Consider the following 25,150-nt stretch of genomic DNA (forward strand, 5'->3'; position numbering starts at 1 on the left):
AAGATGGGCAAGTGCGGCAGTGTCCCAACCTGAGTAGGCTTTGGTGCCCAATAACTCAACACAACACACTGCCTCTCCTGTACTGAGCAGCCACCATAACAGATGGACCTCAACTCATGGACTTGAAGTGCTAAGGCTTGGACAATAAGCCCAAGCCAGAGTTGACCTATAGATGAATCCTGTACATTTTATAACTGATAACCATTGTGCTAATAGGTATTATACTAAGTTATAGCAAACCACCTATTTTGATGTAAAAGGTGGAAATACTGAAGCCTGAGCAACAGGCCCTGAACTGAAACTGCTAACTCCTTATGTAGTCATTAGTGAAATATGCATAGAAGATGTAGCTTAAACATCATAAAACATGTCTATCTTGAATGTATCCTTGTATTTCTTTATGTGTGAGCAAGATAACAAGGCCACAGAAACAGTTGTCTGGCCTTGTGACCTTGCTCATAAATTAACTAGATAAGCAGGGAAACTCCCTTAGCTTCTCCCTTAAGCCCTGGCCAGGCTCTGGGGGGAACCTAACGTGAGATGAAAACCAGATATTTCCGCTTAAAACAAAGGTGCCAGCTATTCTGGCTTACTGATTTTTAGGTATATAAGGCTGGGCCCGCTCACAGCGACTTTGGAAGCCTCACCTACGGGTGGACGCACCGCGTAGGATTTCCCACTTGCCGGGACAGGCTCTCCAAATCCTCGCTGTAACCGGGGCTGCCCAGCGACTGCGGATCTGGATGATGGTAACGTATGCAAGTGGTGAGGGATCTTTCTTAATCACTATTCTCTCTCTTTCTCAGGTAGTAATGATTTGATGCATTACCCTGTATTTTCCTATTTGTTTAAGCGCGCTACTCTGTCTTTTATTACTGTATGTTTTCTGTATTATTCTGTTATATTATTTAGTTATTTCTAGTAAATACGCCTGCTCTTTTCACTCTGGTGTCTGAGTGTAATTGGTATCCCTGATCAGCAAAACAGGACTAAATAAAAATTTTATGAAAATTTTACGGACATTTTATGGGGGTGGCCCATAGACTGAGGGAATGCTATCTGTGTATATATCTGTCCTGGTTTAACCAGGATAGGGTTAAGTTTCCCCAGCAGTGGGGGGGGGAGCTCTAGCCGGGTTATTCAGATACCATGCGGACGTCACATCCTGGCGCGACACATCCTGGCGCGGGAGCGCGGGGCGCGTGGTTTTATACATCTGCTCCTCTCACTCCTGTATTGGTAGATATACTTTGCCCTGTTCATTGTTATCACTGTTATTCTTATTGTTGCTGTTTGTTGTGTTGCTGTTGCACTGCTGTATTAAACCTGTCCTTATCTCAGACCGGGGCTTTGTATTTCACTCCCTTTGTGGGGGATGGGCAGCGGCCGCATGGTCTCAGACCCCGGCAGGGATTAAACCATCACAACTTTGGCGCTCCAACGTGGGGCTGGAGAAGACTGAGATAAGGACAAAAGGAGAAGGTGTGCTAGAGCAATCTGTTAGGTGTAATTTTTTTCTGATTTTATTTGCATTTGTTTGATAAGAAACAGTTGCAATGCTGACCAATTTGCTTGCGTGGTGGGGCTGGATTAATCCTTGTATCCCCTGTGTGTTCCCAGTGCTGGTGTTTGTTCTCGGTGGAAAATGTATCAAGGGTCTTGTTCTGCTCTACTGGTTACTGTCTGCTTATAATGGGCTCGTTTCGCTGCTTGTGGGGGTGCACCGCTACCTGTTTGCTGCCTGGGCTTTTGTTTGGGGTCTCACCCCCTCTATGGGTGAGCCAGGGGAAGAGATCCTCTCAGTTTTTGAGAGTTTCAGCTATCCCTGGAGCATCCAGGCCAGTGTGCTTGCGGCACAATGCTTTCTAAATGCCTGCCAAATCTTGTTTTGGGCCATGTGGTACTTCTCCAACAATAGCACCACCCGGAAACCTGGAGAAGATGGGCAAGTACCTGAGTGAGTGGTCACCCCCAACGTTCTGGGATTTCACTCCCAAACAAGTGCAGAGTCCTGATAAACTGGTGGAGTGTTTGGAAAAGGTGTGCTGCCAATCTGACAAACCCCGGGAGATGCAACTCGCTGCGATGTGCTGGGGGCTTGCCCATGCTTACCGCATCGCCCTTAACACTGATCACTGCCCTCAAGGGGGAGAGAGAGCTGCAGGATCTGAAGGTGAACCTGCTGGTACAGCAGCTGGGCCAGGGGGACAGGCAGTGCCAGTACCAGTCACCTCCACCAGCACAGCAGCTGGGCCAGAGGGACAAGCAGTACCAATATCAGTCGCCCCGATACGGAAAATGAAATATACCAAAAAATCCCCTCGCAGTGCACAGGGTGATAATGAACCAGGCCCATCACGAGAGCAGGAGAAAGAGCCGGAGGTAATCATCCGATCTCTATCCCTGAGTGAGTTGCGAGATATGCGGAAGGATTTCAGCCGCAGTTCAGGCGAGCAAATTTGCACCTGGCTGCTCCGGTGCTGGGATAGTGGAGCTGCTGGTTTGGAATTGGAGGGGAGAGAGGCCAAGCAGGTGGGACCTTTAGCCAAGCAGGCTGGTATTGACAAGGCAATAGGGAAACAGGCTCAAACCCTCAGCCTTTGGAGGCGACTCCTGCTCGCTGTGAGGGAGAGGTACCCCTACAAGGATGATGCTCTATGTCGGTTAGGCAAGTGGACCGACATGGAGAAAGGCATTCAAAACCTCAGGGAAATGGCTGTGTTTGACATGATCTATGGTGATCTGAATGATGAGCAGTCACCAATGGATCCAGATCAGGCCCCTTGCACACAGTTGATGTGGCGGAAGTTCCTGCAAAGTGGACCAGAGGGACGTTCCAAAGCATTAGCAGTAGCGTCCTGGTGGCGAGACACCCAGACTCAGACAGTAGATGAAGTGATTATCCAGCTCCGGCAATATGAGGGAAGTCTCCCTTCCTCCCAACATGCTTTGGTTTCGGCCGTAGAGGAACTGTCTCAGAGGCTCCAGAAAGTGAAACAGGACATGTCCTATGTTCCACCTGCACGGGCCGATGTCTCAGCTATTAGAAGCAGGCGTTTCCCCACCCAAGAGAAGGGCAGTGGAAGGCACACACCACGGGGCACCCTGTGGTTCTTCCTCCGCGACCATGGGGAAAACATGAGGAGGTGGCATGGACAGCCCACTTCTGCCCTAGCTGCACGAGTACAGCAGCTGAAAGGGAAGACCACCATGAAAGGGGAGTCTTCCAAGAGAGATGCAGCTCCAGTGTCCAGTCGGAAATCCCCCAGACAGAATAGAATGGCCAACAGTATGCTTGACCCTCTTGAGGGGAGCAGGAAGTCATTCTTGCAGGAGTCACTCTTAGATCAAGTGAGTGATGGTGAGCAGGATTAGAGGGGCCCTGCCTCCAGCCAGGTGGAGGAAAGGGATAATCGGATTTACTGGAAGGTGTGGATCCGATGGCCTGGCACATCAGAACCACAAGAATATAAGGCCTTGGTAGACACTGGCGCACAGTGCACCCTGATGCCATCAAGCCAAAGTGGGGTCGAATCCATCTGCATCTCCGGAGTGACAGGGGGGTCCCAACAGCTGACCCTATTAGAAGCTGAAGTAAGCTTAACTGGGAAGGACTGGCATAAGCACCCCATTGTGACTGGCCCAGATGCCCCGTGCATCCTAGGTATAGACTACCTCAGGAGAGGGTACTTTAAAGACCCAAAAGGGTACCGGTGGGCCTTTGGTATAGCTGCCCTGGAGGAGGTTGAGCAATTGTCCACCTTACCCGGCCTCTCAGAGGACCCCTCGGTGGTGGGGTCGCTTAAGGTTGAAGAGCAGCGAGTGCCAATTGCCACCAAGACGGTGCACCGGCGACAGTACCGCACTAACCGAGATTCCCTGGTCCCCGTCCATCAGCTGATCCGTCGACTAGAAAGCCAGAAGGTGATCAGCAAGACTCATTCACCTTTCAACAGCCCTATATGGCCAGTGAGAAAGTCTAATGGCGAATGGAGACTAACCGTGGACTACCGTGGCCTGAATGAAGTTACGCCAGCGATGAGTGCTGCAGTGCCGGACATGCTAGAGCTCCAGTATGAGCTGAAGTCGAAGGCAGCCAAGTGGTACGCCACGATTGACATCACTAACGCGTTCTTCTCCATTCCAATAGCACCAGAGTGCAGGCCACAGTTTGCGTTCACTTGGAGGGGTATCCAGTACACCTGGAAACGATTGCCCCAGGGGTGGAAACACAGCTCCACCATTTGCCATAGACTGGTCCATACTGCACTGGAGAAAGGTGGGGCTCCGGAACACCTGCAGTTCATTGATGATATCATTGTATGGGGGGACACAGCTGAGGAAGTCTTTGAGAAAGGAAAGAAGATAATTGAAATCCTCCTGAAGGCTGGTTTTGCCATTAAGCGACAGAAAGTTAAGGGGCCTGGAAGGGAGATTCAGTTCCTAGGAATAAAATGGCAAGATGGGCGTCGCCACATCCCAATGGAGGTGATAAACAAGATAACAGCCATGGCCCCACCAACCACTAAAAAGGAGACTCAGTCCTTCCTGGGCGCTGTGGGGTTCTGGAGGATGCACATCCCAAACTACAGCCTGATTGTGAGCCCTCTCTACCACGTAACCCGCAAGAAGAACGATTTTAAATGGGGCCCAGAGCAACAACAAGCCTTTGAACAAATTAAGCAGGAGATTACCCAGGCAGTGGCCCTCGGGCCAGTCTGGACAGGGCAGGAGGTTAAGAACGTGCTCTACACCGCAGCCGGGGAGAATGGCCCCTCCTGGAGCCTTTGGCAGAGAGCAGATGGGGAATCCCGAGGCCGACCTCTAGGCTTTTGGAGCCGGGGATACAAAGGCTCTGAAGCTAACTATACCCTGACTGAGAAGGAGATACTGGCAGCGTACGAAGGAATTCGAGCTGCCTCAGAAGTGGTCGGCACTGAGACACAGCTCCTCCTGGCACCTCAACTGCTGGTGCTGGGATGGATGTTCAAAGGAAAGGCTCCCTCCACACATCATGCAACAGATGCCACGTGGAGTAAATGGGTTGCGTTGATAACACAACGGGCTCGAATAGGGAACCTCGACCCCCCAGGTTTAGTAGAAATGATCATAAACTGGCCAGAGAGCAAAGATGCTGGGATGTCACCAGAACAAGAGGTGAAACGTGCTGAGGAGGCCCCACCATATAACAAGCTGCCAGAGGAAGAAAAACAATATGCCCTGTTCACTGATGGGTCTTGCCGCATTGTGGGAAAACATCGACGATGGAAGGCTGCGGTGTGGCATCCCACACGACGAACCACTGAAGCTGTTGAGGGACAAGGTGAATCGAGCCAGTTCGCAGAGGTGAAAGCCATCCAATTGGCTTTGGAGATTGCTGAGCGAGAAAAGTGGCCGAGGCTCTATATCTACACTGACTCGTGGGTGATGGCAAGTGCCCTGTGGATGTGGTTGCAGCAATGGAAACAGAACAACTGGCAACGCAAGGGCAGACCCGTCTGGGCCGCTGAAGTATGGCAGGACATTGCAGCCCGGGTGGAGAACCTCGTTGTGAAGGTGCGCCATGTGGACGCCCATATACCCAAGAGTCGAGCCACTGATGAACATCAGCATAACCAGCAGGCGGACCAGGCTGCTAAGATCGAGGTGGCTCAGGTGGACTTGGACTGGCAGCGTAAAGGTGAACTGTTCATAGCCCGGTGGGCCCATGAGACCTCGGGCCACCAAGGCAGAGATGCAACATACAGGTGGGCTCGAGATCGAGGGGTGGACCTCACCATTGACACCATCGCAGAGATCATCCACGGATGTGAGACGTGTGCTGCGATCAAACGAGCCAAACGGGTGAAGCCCCAGCGGAATGAAGATCGATGGATGAAATATAAATATGGAGAGGCCTGGCAGATCGACTACATCACACTGCCACAGACCCGCCGAGGCAAGCGCCACGTGCTCACAATGGTGGAAGCAACCACTGGGTGGCTCGAAACTTATCCACTGTCCCACGCCACCGCCCGAAATACCATCCTGGGCCTTGAAGAGCGAGTCCTGTGGCGACACGGCACCCCAGAGAGGATTGAGTCGGACAACGGGACTCACTTCCGAAATAACCTCATAGATGCCTGGGCAGAAGAACACGGCATCGAGTGGGTCTACCACATCCCCTACCACGCACCAGCCTCCGGGAAGATCGAGCGCTACAATGGACTGTTAAAAACTACATTGAGAGCAATGGGGGGTGGAACCTTCAAACACTGGGACACACATCTGACAAAGGCCACTTGGTTAGTGAACACAAGAGGATCTGCCAATCGAGCTGGCCCGGCTCAGTCAAAACTCCCACGTGTTGTAGACGGGGATAAAGTCCCTGTGGTGCGCATGAGGGATCTGCTGGGAAAAATGGTCTGGGTTAGTCCTGCGCCGGGCAAAGGCAAACCCATCCACGGGATTGTATTTGCTCAAGGACCTGGGTGCACCTGGTGGGTGATGCAGAAGGATGGAGAGGTCCGATGCGTGCCACAAGGGGACTTGATTGTGGGTGAAAACACACCGTGAGTTATACTGTGCTTTTGTTAATTTTTCTTTGTCAGTGCTAATTGCTAAGTGGCAGCTGGATGTGACGCACATGGTATAGAATAAAGGGGTGGATTATGTCCTGGTTTAACCAGGATAGGGTTAAGTTTCCCCAGCAGTGGGGGGGGAGCTCTAGCCGGGTTATTCAGATACCATGTGGACGTCACATCCTGGCGCGACACATCCTGGCGCGGGAGCGCGGGGCGCGTGGTTTTATACGTCTGCTCCTCTCACTCCTGTATTGGTAGATATACTTTGCTCTGTTCATTGTTATCACTGTTATTCTTATTGTTGCTGTTTGTTGTGTTGCTGTTGCACTGCTGTATTAAACCTGTCCTTATCTCAGACCGGGGCTTTGTATTTCACTCCCTTTGTGGGGGAGGGGCAGCGGCCGCGTGGTCTCAGACCGCGGCAGGGATTAAACCATCACAATATCAAAGGATGGGAAGGGGAGAGGGAGTTAATTAGGATGTATTGGCCAGCGTAAAACCTGAGCGTGAGGTAAGTGGTATGAAATAAGGGGTGGAGATTGAACTGAGTCTGGCTAGGATGGAGTTAGTTCTCTTCACAGCAGCCCATATGGTGCTCTGTTTTGGATTTGTGACCAAAACAGTGTTAATAACACACCAATAGCTTAGCTATTGCTGAACAGTGCTTACACAGTGTCAAGGATTTCTCTGTTTCTCACTCTGCCCCTCCCAGTGGGTAGGCTGGGGGTGGGCAAGAAGTTGGGAGGGGACACAACCGGGACAGCAGGCCTAAACTGACCAAAAGGATATTCCATGCCATATAATGTCATGCTCAGCCAGTAGTGAGGCTGAGCGTGTATTCCAGAGAGGCACATACACATACATGGGATACTAACACAGGTGGCCACACAGAGTATAATAGACAGAATCATGGAATATCTCAAGACATGACCGGGATAGCTGGCCCAAACTGACCAAAAGGATATTCCATGCCATATAATGTCATGCTCAGCAATAAAAACAGAGATGGGCGGGTTGGGGAGGTAGCCATCGCTCGGGATACCGAGCTGGGTACGGGTCTACTTGTGGGGGGTGGTGAGTGATTGCCTTTGTATCACTTGTTTTGGTTTTTTTCTTTTATTTCTTCTTCCTCTTTCCTTTGCTTATTAAACTGTCTTTATCTCAACCCATGAGGAGCCGGAGTCAACCCACCGCGTGCCGTATTGCCGTTTTGGCTTCAAGAAGAAAAAATAAGCTAGCACAACTAGAGCATCAGCTGCCATTTTGGTGGGAGGCCTAGAATTTGACTTTAATGATAGGTTTTAGACTGAGAATCTTTATTTAGGATAAAAATAGCATTGAAAAATACTGTCAGGATTTCCTTTATCAGTTTTAACGGGAAATGTAACACTCATTGAAGCACACTACTAAGCAATGTTGAAATAGCTTTGTATAGGACATTGAAACAGTCACTTCTCAATCTGGTTTTTGTCTACTCCAGTGGTCTCCAAAGTGGGGTGCGTGCACCCCAGGGGATGCGCACGACTATCCATTGGGGTGTGGGAAGAAAATATTAGAACTTCTACTTATATTTATTTCTCTAAAACTTTAAGAAAGAAATTAACCTTGGCTAACATCTAATATACAGATTGACACTGGCACCCTCACTCGGTCCATATGTCAGACGGTTATGTCAGGTGCTGTACGCAAGGTGTCCTGGGGGAAGAGTGGGTGGGTGATCCACAACACGGAGGGGTTCACAGTGGCACCCTCATTCATTTGTTCGCTTTCAGCATATTGCAATATATTGCAGTTTACGTGTGCCCAGTTAAGTGGATTTACAGATTATATTATCTAGTTTTAACTAAACTAACCCTCACAGAATGGACATGTGGTTTACAAAGATTCCTGCAAAGAAACCGCAGATTGAAGATAATACTAATAATGTGAGCACAAGCGAACTACAAGAGCTGACCCTTCTACTCCTAGTAGGTGTACTCTTTGTCAGCCACATTGCAAGGTAAAACCAATGACAATCTAATCAGATATGACAAGAAGTTGGCCAAAAGAATTCTAAATTATCAAGACGACTATTTGAAATATGGATTTACATCCACTATTGTCAGTGTTGAACCTTGCCCTAAGTGTCTATTGTGCCTTGAGATATTAGCTAATGATAGTATGAAGCCATCACAATTAGACAGACATTTAAAAACTAAACATCCAGAACATGAAGACAAACCTCTACAATTTTTTCAGCGATGTTTCAAGTCATGTGATACTCCCACATACCATCGGGGAAACACTTGTTCTTCCTTCTGCGGTAAATAATGGCTGAAATAGTACACAGAAAGCAATATGGCGACAAACTAAAATGCATGTCTTTGTCAGCAAATGCCATTGGCAGATGCATAGAAAACATTGCTGAAGATTTGAAGAAACAAGTATTAGAATAAATTGCACAGTGTGGGAGGTGAAGGTAACGTTTTTAACAAGGCGTGAGAGAGTAACTGCTTTTCGAAAGAAACTCATGCTATGGAGAGACCATTTTGTAAACGGCTTTTTGGAAATGTGTCCATCATTATATGACTTTGTTGCTGAAAAATGATGCGTGTCACCTATAAAAACTCTCACATCCGTACACTTAAGAAACTTGGAAGCAGAATTTCCTAACCTGTTTAGAAATCCTCCAAATGAAGAGTTTCAGTGGGTTTTGAACATAAAAATGCAACACCTTCCGATTAGCTTTCAAGAGCAACTGATTGACATCATGGAAGATGGACATTTACTAGCCATATTTCAAGAAGAACCTTTGTATAATTAGTGGATGGGAGTGATAAATGAGTATCATGATTTAATAAGAACAGCCAATGATGCACTTCTTCCATTTGGATCTATGTATCTTTGTATCTTTCTCTCTAAATAGTCTTCAGTTAAACAATGAGTCTCAATTCATGCTTTGGTTCCTTCTTTCTTGATCTTTTTAGCACTAAAATGCTGTTTCGGGCAGAAAATCTATTTCTGCAGCACAGTGAACTCAGGATACTTCATTTTCAGCCCTGATGTGTGACACAACAGCATTCACATCAGTCACTGTGTATCTATCTTCCACATTCAGTTAGTGAGGTTGGATATAGCAACAGCTGGAAATTGCACAGTGTGCAGAAGCAAGCATTTTGATGGAGGACAGGCAGGAGACATTTGGCTGCAATTATTCCTTTGAGTTATGGATCAGACTACCATCTCTTGATTTCTGGCCTGCCAATCTCCTTACATCTGAATTATATTGAGGGACATTTTAAAATGATAGAGATCCCTGCAAGCATTCACTTCCAGTGCATCAAGTCTTCAATGCTGTCTGAGAAAAACTTAACTCCTTAAATAAAACTTAGCACCTAAAGAACTAGACTGGCACTTCAATAACAACATAATGCACTGCCACATAAGGGAACATGGCCTTTGCCAACTGTCCACCTGAAGTTTTGTAACTTGCATAGCTGTAAAAAGACTATGTTTTATAGACTGAGATGGTGTAAGAATGTAATATCTGGGGTTCCTATTAACAATTGACTCCATGGATACTTCCTGATATACTTGCATGTTTATGCATATCTGAGAGTTCCTGTGTTGCTTCACTTCAGAGAACAGATCAACCTGCTCCCACCAGTGCAGAAAGATAGGGGACAGCGGTTTCCCTTCAACATTTATTTAAGTGTGCTCCTGTGGCTGTATCAATATAAAGGACTGATTTTGATAGGTCCTCCAGCAATCCCCACATTGGATACTTGCCAAAAGGCCAATTACCTACACTGATGTTTTAGTAATTATTCCATCAGTGCTAACAACAAGGGAAGTACTAATACAGATAGATTGCTGGATAGATTTGAACCACTGTCTAGGTGTGCTTTGAGAACTGTTCAAAAGTTTTAGTAGCAGACACACAGCTAACTGAGCCCTTGACATAATGAAGTGCTAAGGCTTGGACAATAAGCCCAAGCCAGAGTTGACCTATAGATGAATCCTGTACATTTTATAACTGATAACCATTGTGCTAATAGGTATTATACTAAGTTATAGCAAACCACCTATTCTGATGTAAAAGGTGGGAGTACTGAAGGCTGAGCAACAGGCCCTGAACTGAAACTGCTAACTCCTTATGTAGTCATTAGTGAAATATGCATAGAAGATGTAGCTTAAACATCATAAAACATGTCTATCTTGAATGTATCCTTATATTTCTTTATGTGTGAGCAAGATAACAAGGCCACAGAAACAGTTGTCTGGCCTTGTGACCTTGCTCATAAATTAACTAGATAAGCAGGGAAACTCCCTTAGCTTCTCCCTTAAGCCCTGGCCAGGCTCTGGGGGGAACCTAACGTGAGATGAAAACCAGATATTTCCGCTTAAAACAAAGGTGCCAGCTATTCTGGCTTACTGATTTTTAGGTATATAAGGCTGGGCCCGCTCACAGCGACTTTGGAAGCCTCACCTACGGGTGGACGCACCGCGTAGGATTTCCCACTTGCAGGGACAGGCTCTCCAAATCCTCGCTGTAACCGGGGCTGCCCAGCGACTGCGGATCTGGATGACGGTAATGTATGCAAGTGGTGAGGGATCTTTCTTAATCACTATTCTCTCTCTCTCTCAGGTAGTAATGATTTGATGCATTACCCTGTATTTCCCTATTTGTTTAAGTGCACTGTTCTGTCTTTTATTACTGTATGTTTTCTGTATTATTCTGTTATATTATTTAGTTATTTCTAGTAAAATACGCCTGCTCTTTTCACTCTGGTGTCTGAGTTTAATTGATATCCCTGATCAGCAAAACACATAATCCTCAGCAAATCCAACTAAAGGAAAACAGCACCATCAAGCTCCTATCTTACTATTTTGTTAAATGCCTGTACTTGCCCTAGCTAATACTATAACATGTGAGTACAAGAAGCGAGAAGTCATTAAAAAAAAAATGCTGTAGGATTAGCATGACAAGCAGTGACCATCAGTTTTGCACTGTCTAAATCCATCAAACCACCTATGAATCCTCTTCTGGATGAACAGTGTTCCACTGCACCACTCAGCAGGGATTTCTGCATTTTGTTTGTCATGTGAGGATGCTGTTCTCTGTTTAGATTCTTTCCTTTTCCCAGATGAACGATGTGAGTAAATGAAGCCTTTCCCTCCCACAATAATAATCCAACATTTGAATCACAGAAGGATCACACCCTTAGCAAAACAAAAGTGTTAAAAAGGCTAGAGAAGATATGCTACTTATCATCCTAATGTCCTCACCATGAAGAGATCAAACTCCTCTTCATGCCGAGCAATCATCTGATTCAGAGTCTCATCATCAGGAACTTCATCTTCTTCCTATTTAAACAGAAAAAGGCATTAGAAAAATACAAAGCAATGTCCAAAGAGAGGCAACCATTTGCATTGAGCCACTGTTGCACTATCTCTCTCAAAAGGAGTGTGAAATGCTCAAATGAAAACTAAAAATTTGAAAGTGCCTAGCTGTTCATCAATTCAGAAGTAACACAAAATAGACTTAATCAAAGAGACAATTAGGACTTCTTATCACTTTCATATATTGAGAATGAGGAAGTGAGCAAACATGCAACCAGGAAGTTTTGGTTTGTGGTTTTTTCAGGGTCACAAGCACAGTTAGTTGTCAGCTTGCTTTTCGGTTAAAACATACACATTTCCCTTCTGCTGCTCTACAGCACTCCCCCGGTAATAGCATTCTACACTATGAGGTCTTTACTGTCAAAGCAGAAGGAAGGAAAACAATCCTGAAAAAAAATATTCCTAGAAACAAAGCTTGCCCAATCCATATTTCTGTAGACCACTGTCCACTCACAAAGTGAGATGTGAATCATAGAATATCTTGAGTTGGAAGGGACCCGTAAGGATCATTGAGTCCAACTCCCTGCTCCTCGCAGGACTACCTAAAACGAAACCATATGACTAAGAACGTCGTCCAGACACTCCTTGAACTCTGACAGGCTTGGTGCCGTGGCCACTTCCCTCGGGAGCCTGTTCCAGAGACCAACCACCCTCTCCGTGAAGAACCTTTTCCTAATGTCCAATCTGTACTTCCCCTGACACAGCTTCATTCCATTTCCTCGTGTCCTATCGATGGTCACCAGAGAGAGGAGATCAGCACCTCCCCCTCTGCTGCCCCCCTTAAGGAAAGTTGTAGACTGCGATGAGGTCACCCCTCAGCCTTCTCTGAGCTGACCAAGCCAAGAGACCTCAGCTGCTCCTCATAAGTCTTGCCCTTGAGACCTTTCACCATCTTGGTCGCCCTCCTCTGGACACACTCTAATAGTTTGCTGTCCTTCTGTGGGAGACAACTTGTAGCTCCCCGAAAACAGGACTGAGAAAAACAGCCTGAGGAAAACAACCTGAGAAAAACAAGGACGAGAAACAAGGCTTGGTAAAGATAAGGGATGGGGGGGGAGCGGAGGCCCTCCAAGCTGAGGAATGTCTCAAACACTCACAAGTAGCAAAACTATAGTCACGGGGTGGGTAATGTGGAGGCTGGAGCTGATAAGGCTGCCTGGATAGCACAGGATGCGGCTGGAGGAGGGAGCCCTATGGAGACAGGACAGTTCTGCTCTGGTGCATCTTGTAAAGTTTCAAGGGCCATCTGTCCGGTGAATGACCTTTGCTTCATTATCCGCGAAATGCATATTAAAGTGCATATTAAACCCCTGCATATGCTAATGAAGATTAACAAGATCATGCTAGTTACATCATCCCATGAAGCACCTTACTCCTCCCCGTACATGGGATATGTAGATAAGTAGCTCGACCTAGGGGAGGGACCCAAGGAAAGTGTGTATAAATTGAGGGGGGGTGAGGAGTGAAGAAAAAGAAGTGAAGTGAAGCGAAGAAGACAGATGCATCCTTGAACCCTTGTTGGCGGGACCGAAACAGGAACCCAGACTGGTGGTCTCTATTTCTGCCTCTCTCTCTCTCTCTCTTCTTTTCTTTTTTCCCTTTTTCCTTATTATCATTAGGTAACACAAGGCATACTATATCACTTGCCATAATTCGTTATACACTTAGTCAATTATCGTGTATCCAATTAGTACATTGTGGGAAATTAATAAATGTCTGGACCTTGAGACTTGTCTCATCATTGTCCACTCCGTTGGGGATTTACGAATCTAAGTCACTTGTCTCCCTCGTTTGAGCGGGATGTGACACCTTCAATTATTGAGGCGCCCAAAACTGCACACAGTACTCGAGGCGGGGCCGCACCAGTGCAGTGTAGAGTGGGACAATCACCTCCCTTGACCAGCCAGCTATGCTGTGCTTGGTGCGCCCCAGGACACAGTTGGCCCTTTTGGCTGCCAGGGCACACTGTTGGCTCATATTCAACTTGCCATCCACGCAAACCCCCAGATGTCTTTCTGCAGAGCTGCTCTCCAGCCTCTCGTCCCCCAGTTTGTATGTATGATCAGGATTACCCAGTCCCAGGTGCAGAATCCGGCTCTTGCTCTTGTTAAATTTCATAGGGTTGGTGATTGCCCAGATCTCTAGTCTACCCAGATCTCTCTGTAAGGCTTCTCTACCCTCGAGGGAGTCCACAGCTCCTGCTAGTTTAGCATCATCGTCAAACTTACTTAATGTACATTCGATTCCTGCGCCCAGATCATTTATAAAAACATTAAAGAGCACTGGCCCTAAACCTGAGCCCTGGAGAACCCCACTGGTGACTGTCTGCCAACCGGATGTAACCCTATGTATTTACTATAACTCTTTGAGCCCGACTCGTCATCCAGCTGTTCACCCGACATATTATGGACTTGTCTAGCTGTATGCTGGACGTTTTGTCCAGAAGGATACTGTGAGAGACAGTAACAAAAACTTTACTAAAATAAAAAAAAACAAACCCACATCTACTGGCTTCCCTTGGTCAAGTAGATGAGTGACCTTGTCATAAAAGGAAATTAAATTAGTTAAGTAGGACCTTCCCCTCGTGAACCCGTGTTGGCTATGACCAGTGACTGCATTGTCTCTCAAGTGTTTTTCAGTAACTCCCAGAATAACCTTCTCCATAATTTCACCAGGCACTGAAGTGAGACTGACAGGCCTGTAATTACCAGGGGCTTCCTTTTTACCCTTCTTGAAAATTGGGACAACATTTGCCAGCTTTCAGTTGACTGGGACCTCTCCAGACTACCAAGACCATTGAAAAATAATGGAGAGAGGTCCCGTGATAACATTGGCCAGCTCTTTCAGTACCCTGGGATGAATCCCATCGGGCCCCATAGACTTATGTGCATCCAGCTGGAGCAGCAAGTCTCAAACAAGTTCAGAGTCGGCTGGGAGTTTATCATCCCCCCAGTCACGGTCTTCCAACACAGGCCTCTGGGGGTCCCAGGGCCCATCATCGGTGTTGAAGACAGAGGTGAAAAAGGCATTAAACGTCTCTGCTTTGTCTATGTCCCTATTTGTGAAGTGACTAGTCCCGTCAAGCAATGGACCAATGTTGTCTCTGATTGTCCTTTTGCTATTAACATATTTTTAAAAGCCCTTTTTGATGTCCTTCACAGTGCTGGCCAGCTTGAACTCTAATTGAGTTTTGGCAGTGCAAATTTTCTCCCTACAGTGGCGAACAGCATGTCTGTAGTCCTCCCGTGTTGTCTGTCCTTGCTTCCAATGTCTGTACACTTTCCTTTGCTGCCTAAGTTCTAGAAGAAGATCCCTGCTCAGCCAAGCTGGCCTTCTGCCCCGCTTGCTTGACTTCTGACACTTTGGAATTGCCTGCTCCTGCGCTCTGAAGAGATGGCTCTTAAAAAGTGACCAACATTCATGGACCCCAATACTTTCAAAAGCAGATCACAGGGGACCTTACTAGCTAGCTCCTTCAGCAGCCCGAAGTCTGCTCTCCCCATATCCAGGGTTGAAGTTTTGCTGGCAGTTTTTCTCCTATATTGCCAACAATTTGAAACTCAACTACTTCGTGTTCACTGTGGCCAAGACAGCCACCAAGCACCACTTCGCCCACAAGTCCCTCTCTGTTTACAAACAACAAATCTAGGAGGGCACCTTTCCTAGTCGGTTCCCTTAGTACCTGCACCAAGAAGTTATCTTCAACGTGCTTCAGGAATTTCCTGGACCTGTTTGTGTCTGCTGTATGATATTCCCAGTTGACATCTGGGAAGTTAAAATCATCCATAAGGACAAGGGCAGCTGATCTAGAGATACCCCTTAATTCCTTGTAGAGTTAATTCATCGATGTCATCATCCTGGCTGGGTGGTCGATAGTAGACTCCCACAACAACATCCGCTTTATTTGTTTTCCCCTTAACCCTTACCCAGAGGCTCTCAACCATGTCATCACCAACTGCAAGCGCCATACAATCCAACGCCTCCCTTACATACGGTGCCACCCCCCGCCTCGCCTGCCCTGCCTATCCCTCCTGAAGACCCTATAACCATCCATCATGGCACACCAGTCACAGGACTCATCCCACTAGGTTTCGCTTATGCCAATGTTGTTGTAGCTCTGGGACTGGGCCAAAGCTTCTAGCTCCTCTTGTTTATTCCTCATGCTGTGCACATTAGTATAGAGACATTTCAAACGTGCTCCAGTGTACTCAGCACATCATGGAGCAGACCAAAGGACCTCGCTAGCACACTGTCCTGCAAACATTGGCGTGCCATCCCGTGGCTTATCACTAGCGAGCCTGGTTTTATCCCTTTCCCCTTCAAATCTAGTTTAAAGCTCTTTCAATGAGCCCTGCTAACTCTTGCGCAAAGATCCTTTTCCCCCTTTGAGAAAGGTGTACCCCATCTGTTGACAGCAGGCCTGGTGTCGTGTAGACCGACCCATGATCAAAAAACCCAAAATTCTGCCAGTGACACCAGTTACGGAGCCAGGTATTGATCAGCTGGGTCTTCCTGTTTCTTCCAACAACATTCCCCGCAACTGGAAGGATAGAGGAAAACACTACTTGTGCTCCTGATCCCTTAACCAGTCATCTCAAGGCCGTGAAGTCTCTTTTGATCACCCTTGGACTTCTTATTGCAACTTCGTTGCTGCCCACACGAAAAAGCAATAATGGATAATAATCCAAGGGCCATACCAGGGTAGGAAATTTTCTCGGCACATCTTTAACCTGGGCGCCAGGGAGGGAGCAGACTTTCCTAAGAGGTGGGTCTGGTAAAGATCCGTCTTTTTGACAAAAAGTTATTTAATAAAATCAAAAACATTCATTGGCAAAATAAACCAAAACTCTGGGATTCAACTGAAAACATAAATGTTGAAGAGCTATGGTGCCCATTTTTAACATGATCAGGCTCCATAATGCTCAGTTCCTCTCTCCAAATACAGCAACTATTTTGAAAGTACATGGCATTTTAAATTTCCTAACAGGATAGGTAAAACAAAGCTACAAACTTTAGTTTGGTTCCCACATAAAAACCTTTAAACATTTACTGAATCTGTGTTACAGTATATTGTAAACCTACAGCTAAGGGTTTGACATGACAATAAATGTTTTGTACTCACTAAAATGGAGGTGAAGTAGAATGCAGTATATAGCACCTCAAAATTAACTTTCTATAGTCTTTTATATTCAAAATAATCAAAAGAAGCCTGCATCTACATCTATGCATCTCATTTCCCCTCCATTGGTAAGATTTCTACACTTCAGGAAAAAAGTATGATTACCACTTCAGCTCTCACTAAATACTCATGTGATTTGTAATTCAAGCATGAAATAAGTAAAGCAGTTGGAAAAGTGATGGTGTTCTGACACAGTGTTCTGGTGGCATAAACTCTGGAACTGTTGGTTCCTCTCCCCACCAATATTTCATACATTCAATATTTGGAAAAAGCTAGCTGTTCTTTTTTTTTAAAAAAGATCATTACATGTTTTGTGGGTGTGCATATATTTGAATGCGTGTGTGTATGGGAAGAAATGAAAATAAGAAGTGGAGGGGAATAGAAGAAATTTGAGAGTTAAAAAAAAACCCCACCAACCCTAACAACAATGAAAAAAATCACATGCATAAAAACCCTTCATTAAGTAAACTATTAAAAGCTGCCCCAAAAGTCCTGCAAAAGAATATAAGAAGTCTAAAATATTTGGATTCTGAACTAGTGAAACTCTCTCTTCCCCTCAGTGTGTGTGCATTTACTATCATCTTGAATTACTCAATAATATTTTTTACTTCAATTTTATCATATTTTTCTCTAAACCCAGAAATGTGCAGAGCTAGAAGAGAAAGCATGTGTAATTTTTAATGTAGTCTAGTAAAAAATGCAAGTGAAAACTCTGAGAAGTACACAACAAATAATACTGATGCAACATATCACATACTAAGCTAAGTTTTAACTGATGACATCTTCAGTACCCTCTTTGGGAGCATTCCTAGAATGCATTTTCAGAGAGGTTTCAATCCTACAAAAAGGCATGTTTGTAGGCATGAATGATAGGGAGCAGCAACATTGCTTTTAACATATGTCACACTGGAAAGAATTGTATGAACATGTGAAGTAATAGTATAAATCAAACCTGTATCACAGTGGATCTAAAAAATGTATTAGTTTTATTATTTCACAGTTTTAACTGCTTTCAGTACAATAGATTTAATGACTACTGAAGGAATTTCTTTTAATATGGAAAGATTCTGGCAGATATTCACAAAGGTTTTGCTTAAATTTTATTAAAAATACTTAAGTATTTTGAAAGCCGAAAATAAAGAATTACAGATGACAAAACCTTTCAATAACCTAAGGCAACTCATTAAGCCACAGAAATTATATCAGGATCTGACAGCTATTCTGTTTAAAGTGAGAGGTGTGTTATACATGCAAAAATACTGTTATCTTAATTAAGACAGTTAATTGTTTTGTTGAATTGTTTGGAGGTGATATGAAAATTAGACTCCTTTAAGGAATCACAAAATCACAGAATAGTCGAGGTTGGAAGGGACCTCTGGAGACTGTCTGGTCCAACACCCTCCCACACATCCCCAAACAGGGTCAACTAGAGCAGGTTCCTCAGGGCCATGTCCAGTTGGGGTTTTAGTATCTCCAAGGACGGAGACTCCACAACCTCTCTGGGCAACCTGTTCTAGTGTTTGACCACCCTCAGAGTAAAAAAGAGGGGGGGGTTCTTATGTTTACACAGAATTTTCTGTATTTTAGTTTGTGCCCATTGCCTGTTGTCCTGTCACTGAGGAGAGTCTGGCTCTATTTTCTTTACTTCCTCCCATCAGGTATTTAGGCACATTGATAAGGTCCCCTCCTGAGCCTTCTCTTCTCCAGGCTAAACAACCCCAGCTCTCTCAGCCTCTTCCTTATGTCAGATGCACCAATCCTTTAACTATCATAGTGGCCCTTTATTGGACTCACTCTAGTATGTCCATTTCTTTCTTGTAGTTGGAAGCCCAGAACTGGACACAGTATTCCAGATGTGGTCTCATCAGTGCTGAGTAGATACTTGGTATAGGCTCAGTTGACTCTGATGCCTCCCTTGACGGAGCTTGTTCCTCCTCAATTGTTCCCAGGGCACTATACCTGTTCTGTAATTGCAGATCTGCAGGCAGAGAAGGAGTCTTCCTTCTGTTGCCAGAAGTCACAAGCTTCAGGTCTTCCCTGACATGGGAGATGTCCTACTGGTTGTAGGATCACACAATAATTTTGGTTGGAAGGGTCCTCAGTAGGTCATCTAGTCCAACCTCCTCCTCAAAGCAGGGTCAGCTAGGAGATTGGACCAGGTTGCTCAGGGCTTTAAGCTCCTCTGAGCACAGCCTCTAAATGTATCTCCTTTGCATCATTTGCAAGCTTTTGCCTCTGCAGGGTCTCTGAAGACCATCTCCTGCCCATCCTCCCCCAATGCTACACAGCTGTATTGGGAGCCTTGTGGAAGACATTGTATTCGGGGGGTTAGGGATCTTGAACAGGCTGTCTGCTCTAAGTCTACAGGCTTGTACTTAGGGCTTGAGAAGCCCATATGTTATTAATATAATCTGTAACTTACAATATAACTTTGGTAAAGGTAAACTGTATGTGGATCAAGGGGTGGAATGTAGAGATCCTGACTGAGAAACCGTTGCACATTTAGGAGTTCGTGATGCACATAACAGTTAATGGGAGTAGGCCCAGGCCTGTGATGTGCTGCACAAATCCCTTGGCCACACGATCAACTCAGCCAGCTCACTGTAACAGAGGAGCCTGCAGGAAGCTCCCACTCAGTACCGGCGACTACGCCACCTGCATGGCCTTGCCTTTATCTAGCAGTGCAGCAACAAGTTCCCATGAGAATATCCTTTAGGAACAGAGTTGTTTTCTTGTAAGGAAATTATATAGTCTCAAGCAGTCCCAAGCTGCACTCTCGCCTACCAGTTATATAGCTGCTTCCCAAGCACCAACTGAAACATCTTCTTTTTGGTTTTTTTTAACTGCCTTACCTCATTTTCTTCCTCATGTTCTAATATAGCCTGTAGAAAAGCTCTCCGCTCATGGCTTGAAGATTTCTGATCAAACATTCCAGCCTGAATAACTTTTTGATCTACATTCAGTTTATACTTTGCAGCAGCGAGTATCTTCTCCTCCACACTGTTCACAGTGCACAGTCGCAGGACTCGAACCTCATTCTGCTGACCAATTCGATGAGCTCGGTCTTGGGCCTGCAAGTCCTATTAGGCAAAGAATATGGAATGATGCATAACGTAACTGTGCTATACAAATCACTCCCTGCTTAAAGGACACTGTAATGTTGGGTTTTATTAGCATAACAAAAAGAAGTGCTCAAGCTACAGCCCACCACAATTCATCTAGCTCATTCCTGATTATCCTCCTTCTTGGGAGTTCATCAAACCCAGGCAGGCAAACTGGAGGGAAAAAAATATGTGCATGCTCTGTACAATGTGAATGCAGTAAGTCAAACACTTCTTGAAAGCATGTGCAGTAATTAGCCAAGATAGGCCACAGTATGTAATTCCTCTCTGCCACTCAGAGTTCATGGCCTTTCAGGCCAGAAAAGAACCCTGAAGTAAAGCAACTCTAGTCCAGGTACAAGAACAGAGGCAACGATATAACTAGGTATATATAATAAAGTCCAGATATAAACCTGTGTATCTAAAACAAACCACTATTTCTGAGTGTCTTAAATGCATTAGTAATTTTATGTATTGGGTCTGGCTAGAACGGAGTTAACTTTCTTCATATCAGCCTGTTGGGGGCTTGTCCGGGATGGTGCTGTGATATGGATTTGTCATGAAAAGAGTGTTGATAATGCAGCAATGTTTTGGCTATTGCTGAACAGTGCTTGCACAGCATCAAGTCTTTCTCTGTTTCTCACTCTGCCCCACCAGGGAGTAGGCTGGGGGTGCACAAGAAGTTGGGAGGGGACACAGCCGAGACAGCTGACCTGAATTGGCCAAAGGGATATTCCATGCCATGTAATGCCATGTTCAGCAATAAAAACTGGGCAGAGTGTGTGTGTGTGTGGGGGGGGGGGGGAAAGCATGTATATGTGTGTTGGCTTCCAAGATGGAATGGAATGGAATGGAATGGAATGGAATAGAATAGAACAGAACAGAACAGAACAGAACAGAACAGAACAGAACAGTTTAGTTCACTTGGAAGGGACCTACAATGATCATCTAGTCCAACTGCCTGACCACTTCAGGGCTGACCAAAAATTAAAGCATCTTATTAAGGGCATTGTCCAAATGCCTCTTAAAGTCTGACAGACATGGGGCATCAATGACCTCTCTAGGAAGCCTATTCCAGTGTTTGACCACCCCCTCGGTAAATAAATGTTTCCTAATATCAAGTCTGAACCTCTCCTGACACAGCTTTGAACCATTCCCATGCATCCTGTCACTAGACACCAGGGAGAAGAGATCAGCACCTCCCTCTCCACTTCCCCTCCTCAGGAAGCTGTAGAGAGCAATGAGGTTGCCCCTCGGCCTCCTTTTCTCCAAACTAGACAAACCCAGAGTCCTCCTCATAGGCCATGACTTCCAGCCCTTTCACCAGCTTTGTTGCCCTCCTCTGGATGCATTCAAATACCTTCACACCTTCTTAAATCACGGGGCTCAGAAATGCACATAGTACTCAAGGTGAGGCCGTACCAGCGCTAAATACAGCAGGATAATCACCTCTTTTGACCGGCTGGTTATGCTGTGTTGAATGCACCTCAGAATGCAGTTTGCCCTCTTGGCTGCCAGGGCACACTGCTGACTCATCTTGAGACTACTGTCAACCAGCACCCCCAGATCCCTTTCTGCAGGGCTGCTCCCCAGCCACTCCTCTCCCAGTCTATACTTGTGCCCAGCATTACTCCATCCCAGGTGCAGAATCTGGCATTTGTTCTTGCTAAATTTCATGCCACTGATGATTGCCCAATGTTCTGATCTATCCAGATCCCTCTGCAAGGCCTCTCGTCCCTCAAGAGAATCAACAGCACCTCCCAGTTTGGTATCGTCAGCAAACTTGCTAATGGTGCATTCAACTCCTGCATCCAGATCGACAATAAATACATTGAACAGAACTGGTCCTAGAATTGAGCCCTGAGGAACACTGCTGGTGAACAGATGTAGCCCCTGTCACTACAACCCTTTGAGCCCTGCCATTCAGCAGGTTCTTCACCCAGCGCACCTTGTACCTGCTCATCTCACAGCTGGACAACTTGTCCAGAAGGATGCTGTGAGGGACAGCACCAAAAGCCTTACTAAAATCCAGAAAAACTACATCCACCACCTTCCCTTCATCCACTAGGCGAGTGACCTTATTGTAGAAGGATATTAAATTAGCTAAACAGGACTTTCCCTTTGTGAACCCATGTTGGCTGTGCCTGATGATTGCATTGTCCCTTAGATGCCTTTCAATAGCACCCAGTATGATCTTCTCCATAATTTTTCCAGGTACTGAGGTTAGACTAACAGGTCTGTAGTTTCCTGGGTCTTCCCTCGTGCCCTTCTTGTAAATTGGAATAACACTGTCTAGCTTCCAGTCAGCAGGGACCTCCCCAGGCTCCCAAGACCTTTGGTAGATGATGGAGAGGGGTCCTGCTCTAAGATCTTCTAGCTCCTTCAGTACTCTGGGATGAATCCCATCAGGCCCCATGGACTTATGAACATTCAGCTGATACAGCTGGTCCCTTACAATTTCAGTGTCCACAAATGGAAAGGCACTGTTCCTGCAGTCATGGTCCTCCAACTCAGAGGACCGGGCAGCCCAAGGTCTGTCACTGATATTAAAGACTGAGGCAAAAAAAAGCATTGAATGCCTCCACCGTTTCTTCATCCCTTCTTCATCCCTGGTGGGTTGACCCTGGACAACAGCCAAGCACCCACACAGCCACTCACTCACTCCCCTCTCCCACGGGATGGGGAGAAAATAGAAGGAAAGTTAAAAGAATGGTTGATCGAAATAAAGACAGTTTAATAGGTGAAGCAAAATCTGTGCATGCAAGTAAAGCAAAAGAAGGGATTTATTTACTATTTCCTTTTGGCAGGCAGATGTCCAACCACTTCCTGGAAAGCAGGACCTCAGCACACATAACAGTTGCTTGGGAAGACAAATGCCATGACCACAAACATCCCCATTTCCTCCTCCTTTCCTTGAGCTTTTATTGCCGAGCACGTCGTATAGTATGGAATATCCCTTTGATCAGTCTGGGTCAGCTCTCCTGGCTGTGTCCCCTCCCAGCTTCTTGCCCACCCCCAGTCTACTCATTGGTGGCGCAGAGTAGGAAAAATCAAAAGCCTGGTGGCTGTGCAGGCACTGTTCAGCAACAGCAAAAACACTGGTGCATGCATTATTGTACCGGGTCTGGCTGAGCCAGAATTGGTTTTCCCCTGTCGCAGCCCTCCTGGTGCTGTGTTTTATGTTGGGAGCTGGCAGGGTGTTGATAGCACACTGGTGGTGTGGCTACTGCTGAGTGGTGCTTACACAGCACCAAGGCTCTTTCCAAAATTTTCCCCCCACAGTGGGACGGGGTGGGCAAGATCTTGGGAGGGGACACAACCAGGACAGCTGACCCGAACTGACCAAAGGGATATTCCAGACCATATGACGTCTGCTCAGTATAAAGCTGGGAGAAAGGAGGAAGGGGGTGGGGTCACCCTTGGTCCTCCGAGGCAACCACTGCGCGTATTGGAGCCCTGCTTCCTGAGAAGGCCCGACATCGCCTGTTCATGGGAAGTAGAGAATAACTCTGGTTTTTTTTTTTTGCTTCCGCGCGCAGACCTTTGCTTCGCTTTGCTTATATTAAAACTGCTGTTGCTTTACCCACAAGGGTTGGGGTTTTTTTTCCTATCTTATTTTCTTTCTCCTCTTTGCCCTGTTGAGAAAAAAAGGGGAAGGGGGGGAAGTGATAGAGTGACTTGGTGGGTACCTGGCATTTAGCCAAGGTCAAACCACCACAGTTATCAACACTGCTACTGATTGTAGCAGTTTGCCTTACCAATTCTTCTCAAAACAGCATTTTATGATATACTTTCATTTCACTGTCAATCTTCCCAAATTAAAAAACAAAGCCTAAAAAAGCACAACTACTTCCATATTGTATGAAGATAATTAAATAAAAATAACCTGATGAGGATTCCAATCACTATCAAAGATTATAACAGTGTCAGCAGCCTGGAGGTTCAAGCCCAGCCCTCCTGCCCTTGTACTCAGCAAGAAGATGAAGTACTGTGAGCCAGGTTCATTAAACTTCTTCAGCAGGGCAGCTCGATCCTCCGATTTTGTTGTACCTGAGAAGAAATTAAAAAAGAAATAAAAAGAAACCCTATGGCAAAGATCTTCTACTGAAATAATTTAAAAGCAATCTTAGTTGTTTAAGGCACATGTGGAAGGGAAATTTTAGCTCACTTGTTCTTTGCCATCTCAGCTATGTTTTCTATAATATAGACGCAAACACTAACAATGGATGTTTCAGCCAACTGTCTATAGCACTTGGGAGGAGAGTTCAGAGAATGATCATAGAATGGTTTGCGTTGGAAGGGACCTTAAAGATCATCTAGTTACAATGCCCTCTGCCATGGGCAGGGACACCTTCCACCAAACCAGGTTGCTCAAAGCCCCATCCAACCTGGCCTTGAACACTTCCAGGGAGGGGGCAGCCACAACTTCCCTGGGCAACCTGTTCCAGTGCCTCACCACCCTCACAGTAAAGAATTGCTTCCTCATATCTAATCTAAATCTACCCCCTTTCATTTTAAAACCGGTACCCCTCGTCCTATCATTACACTCCCTGATAAAGAGTCCCTCCCCATCTTTCCTGTAGGCCCCCTTGAAGTACTGGAAGGCCGCTATAAGGTCTCCCCGGAGCCTTCTCTTCTCCAGGCTGAACAACCCCAACTCTCCCAGCCTGTCCTCATAGAGGGAAGGTGCTCCAGCCCCCTGATCATCATCGTGGCCCTCCTCTGGAACCACTCGAGCAGGTCCATGTCATTCTTGCGCGGGGGGCCCCAGAGCTGGACGCAATACTCCAGGTGGGGTCTTACGAGAACGGAGTAGAGGGGCAGAATCCCCTCCCTCGACCTGCTGGCCACACTTCTCTTGATGCAGCCCAGGACACGGTTGGCTTTCTGGGTTGCGAGCGCACATTGCTGGCTCATAGTCAGTT

General features: G+C 46.1%; 1 protein-coding gene across 2 annotated transcripts in view; it reads right to left on the reverse strand.

Moving 5' to 3' along the window:
- LOC141917755 (SWI/SNF-related matrix-associated actin-dependent regulator of chromatin subfamily A member 2-like) overlaps positions 1-25,150 on the reverse strand; it is a 45,920-nt gene that overhangs the window by 15,124 nt on the left and 5,646 nt on the right. For both annotated transcript variants that reach the window (XM_074811185.1, XM_074811184.1), the window contains 3 exons: positions 24,112-24,275; positions 19,977-20,204; positions 11,832-11,909 (listed from right to left, as the gene is read on the reverse strand). In XM_074811185.1, the coding sequence (XP_074667286.1) occupies positions 11,832-11,909; positions 19,977-20,204; positions 24,112-24,275 (470 nt within the window). The remainder of the gene's footprint in view (positions 1-11,831; positions 11,910-19,976; positions 20,205-24,111; positions 24,276-25,150) is intronic.

This window comes from Strix aluco, chromosome W, assembly GCF_031877795.1.
Source record: "Strix aluco isolate bStrAlu1 chromosome W, bStrAlu1.hap1, whole genome shotgun sequence".
Lineage (NCBI taxonomy): Eukaryota > Metazoa > Chordata > Aves > Strigiformes > Strigidae > Strix > Strix aluco.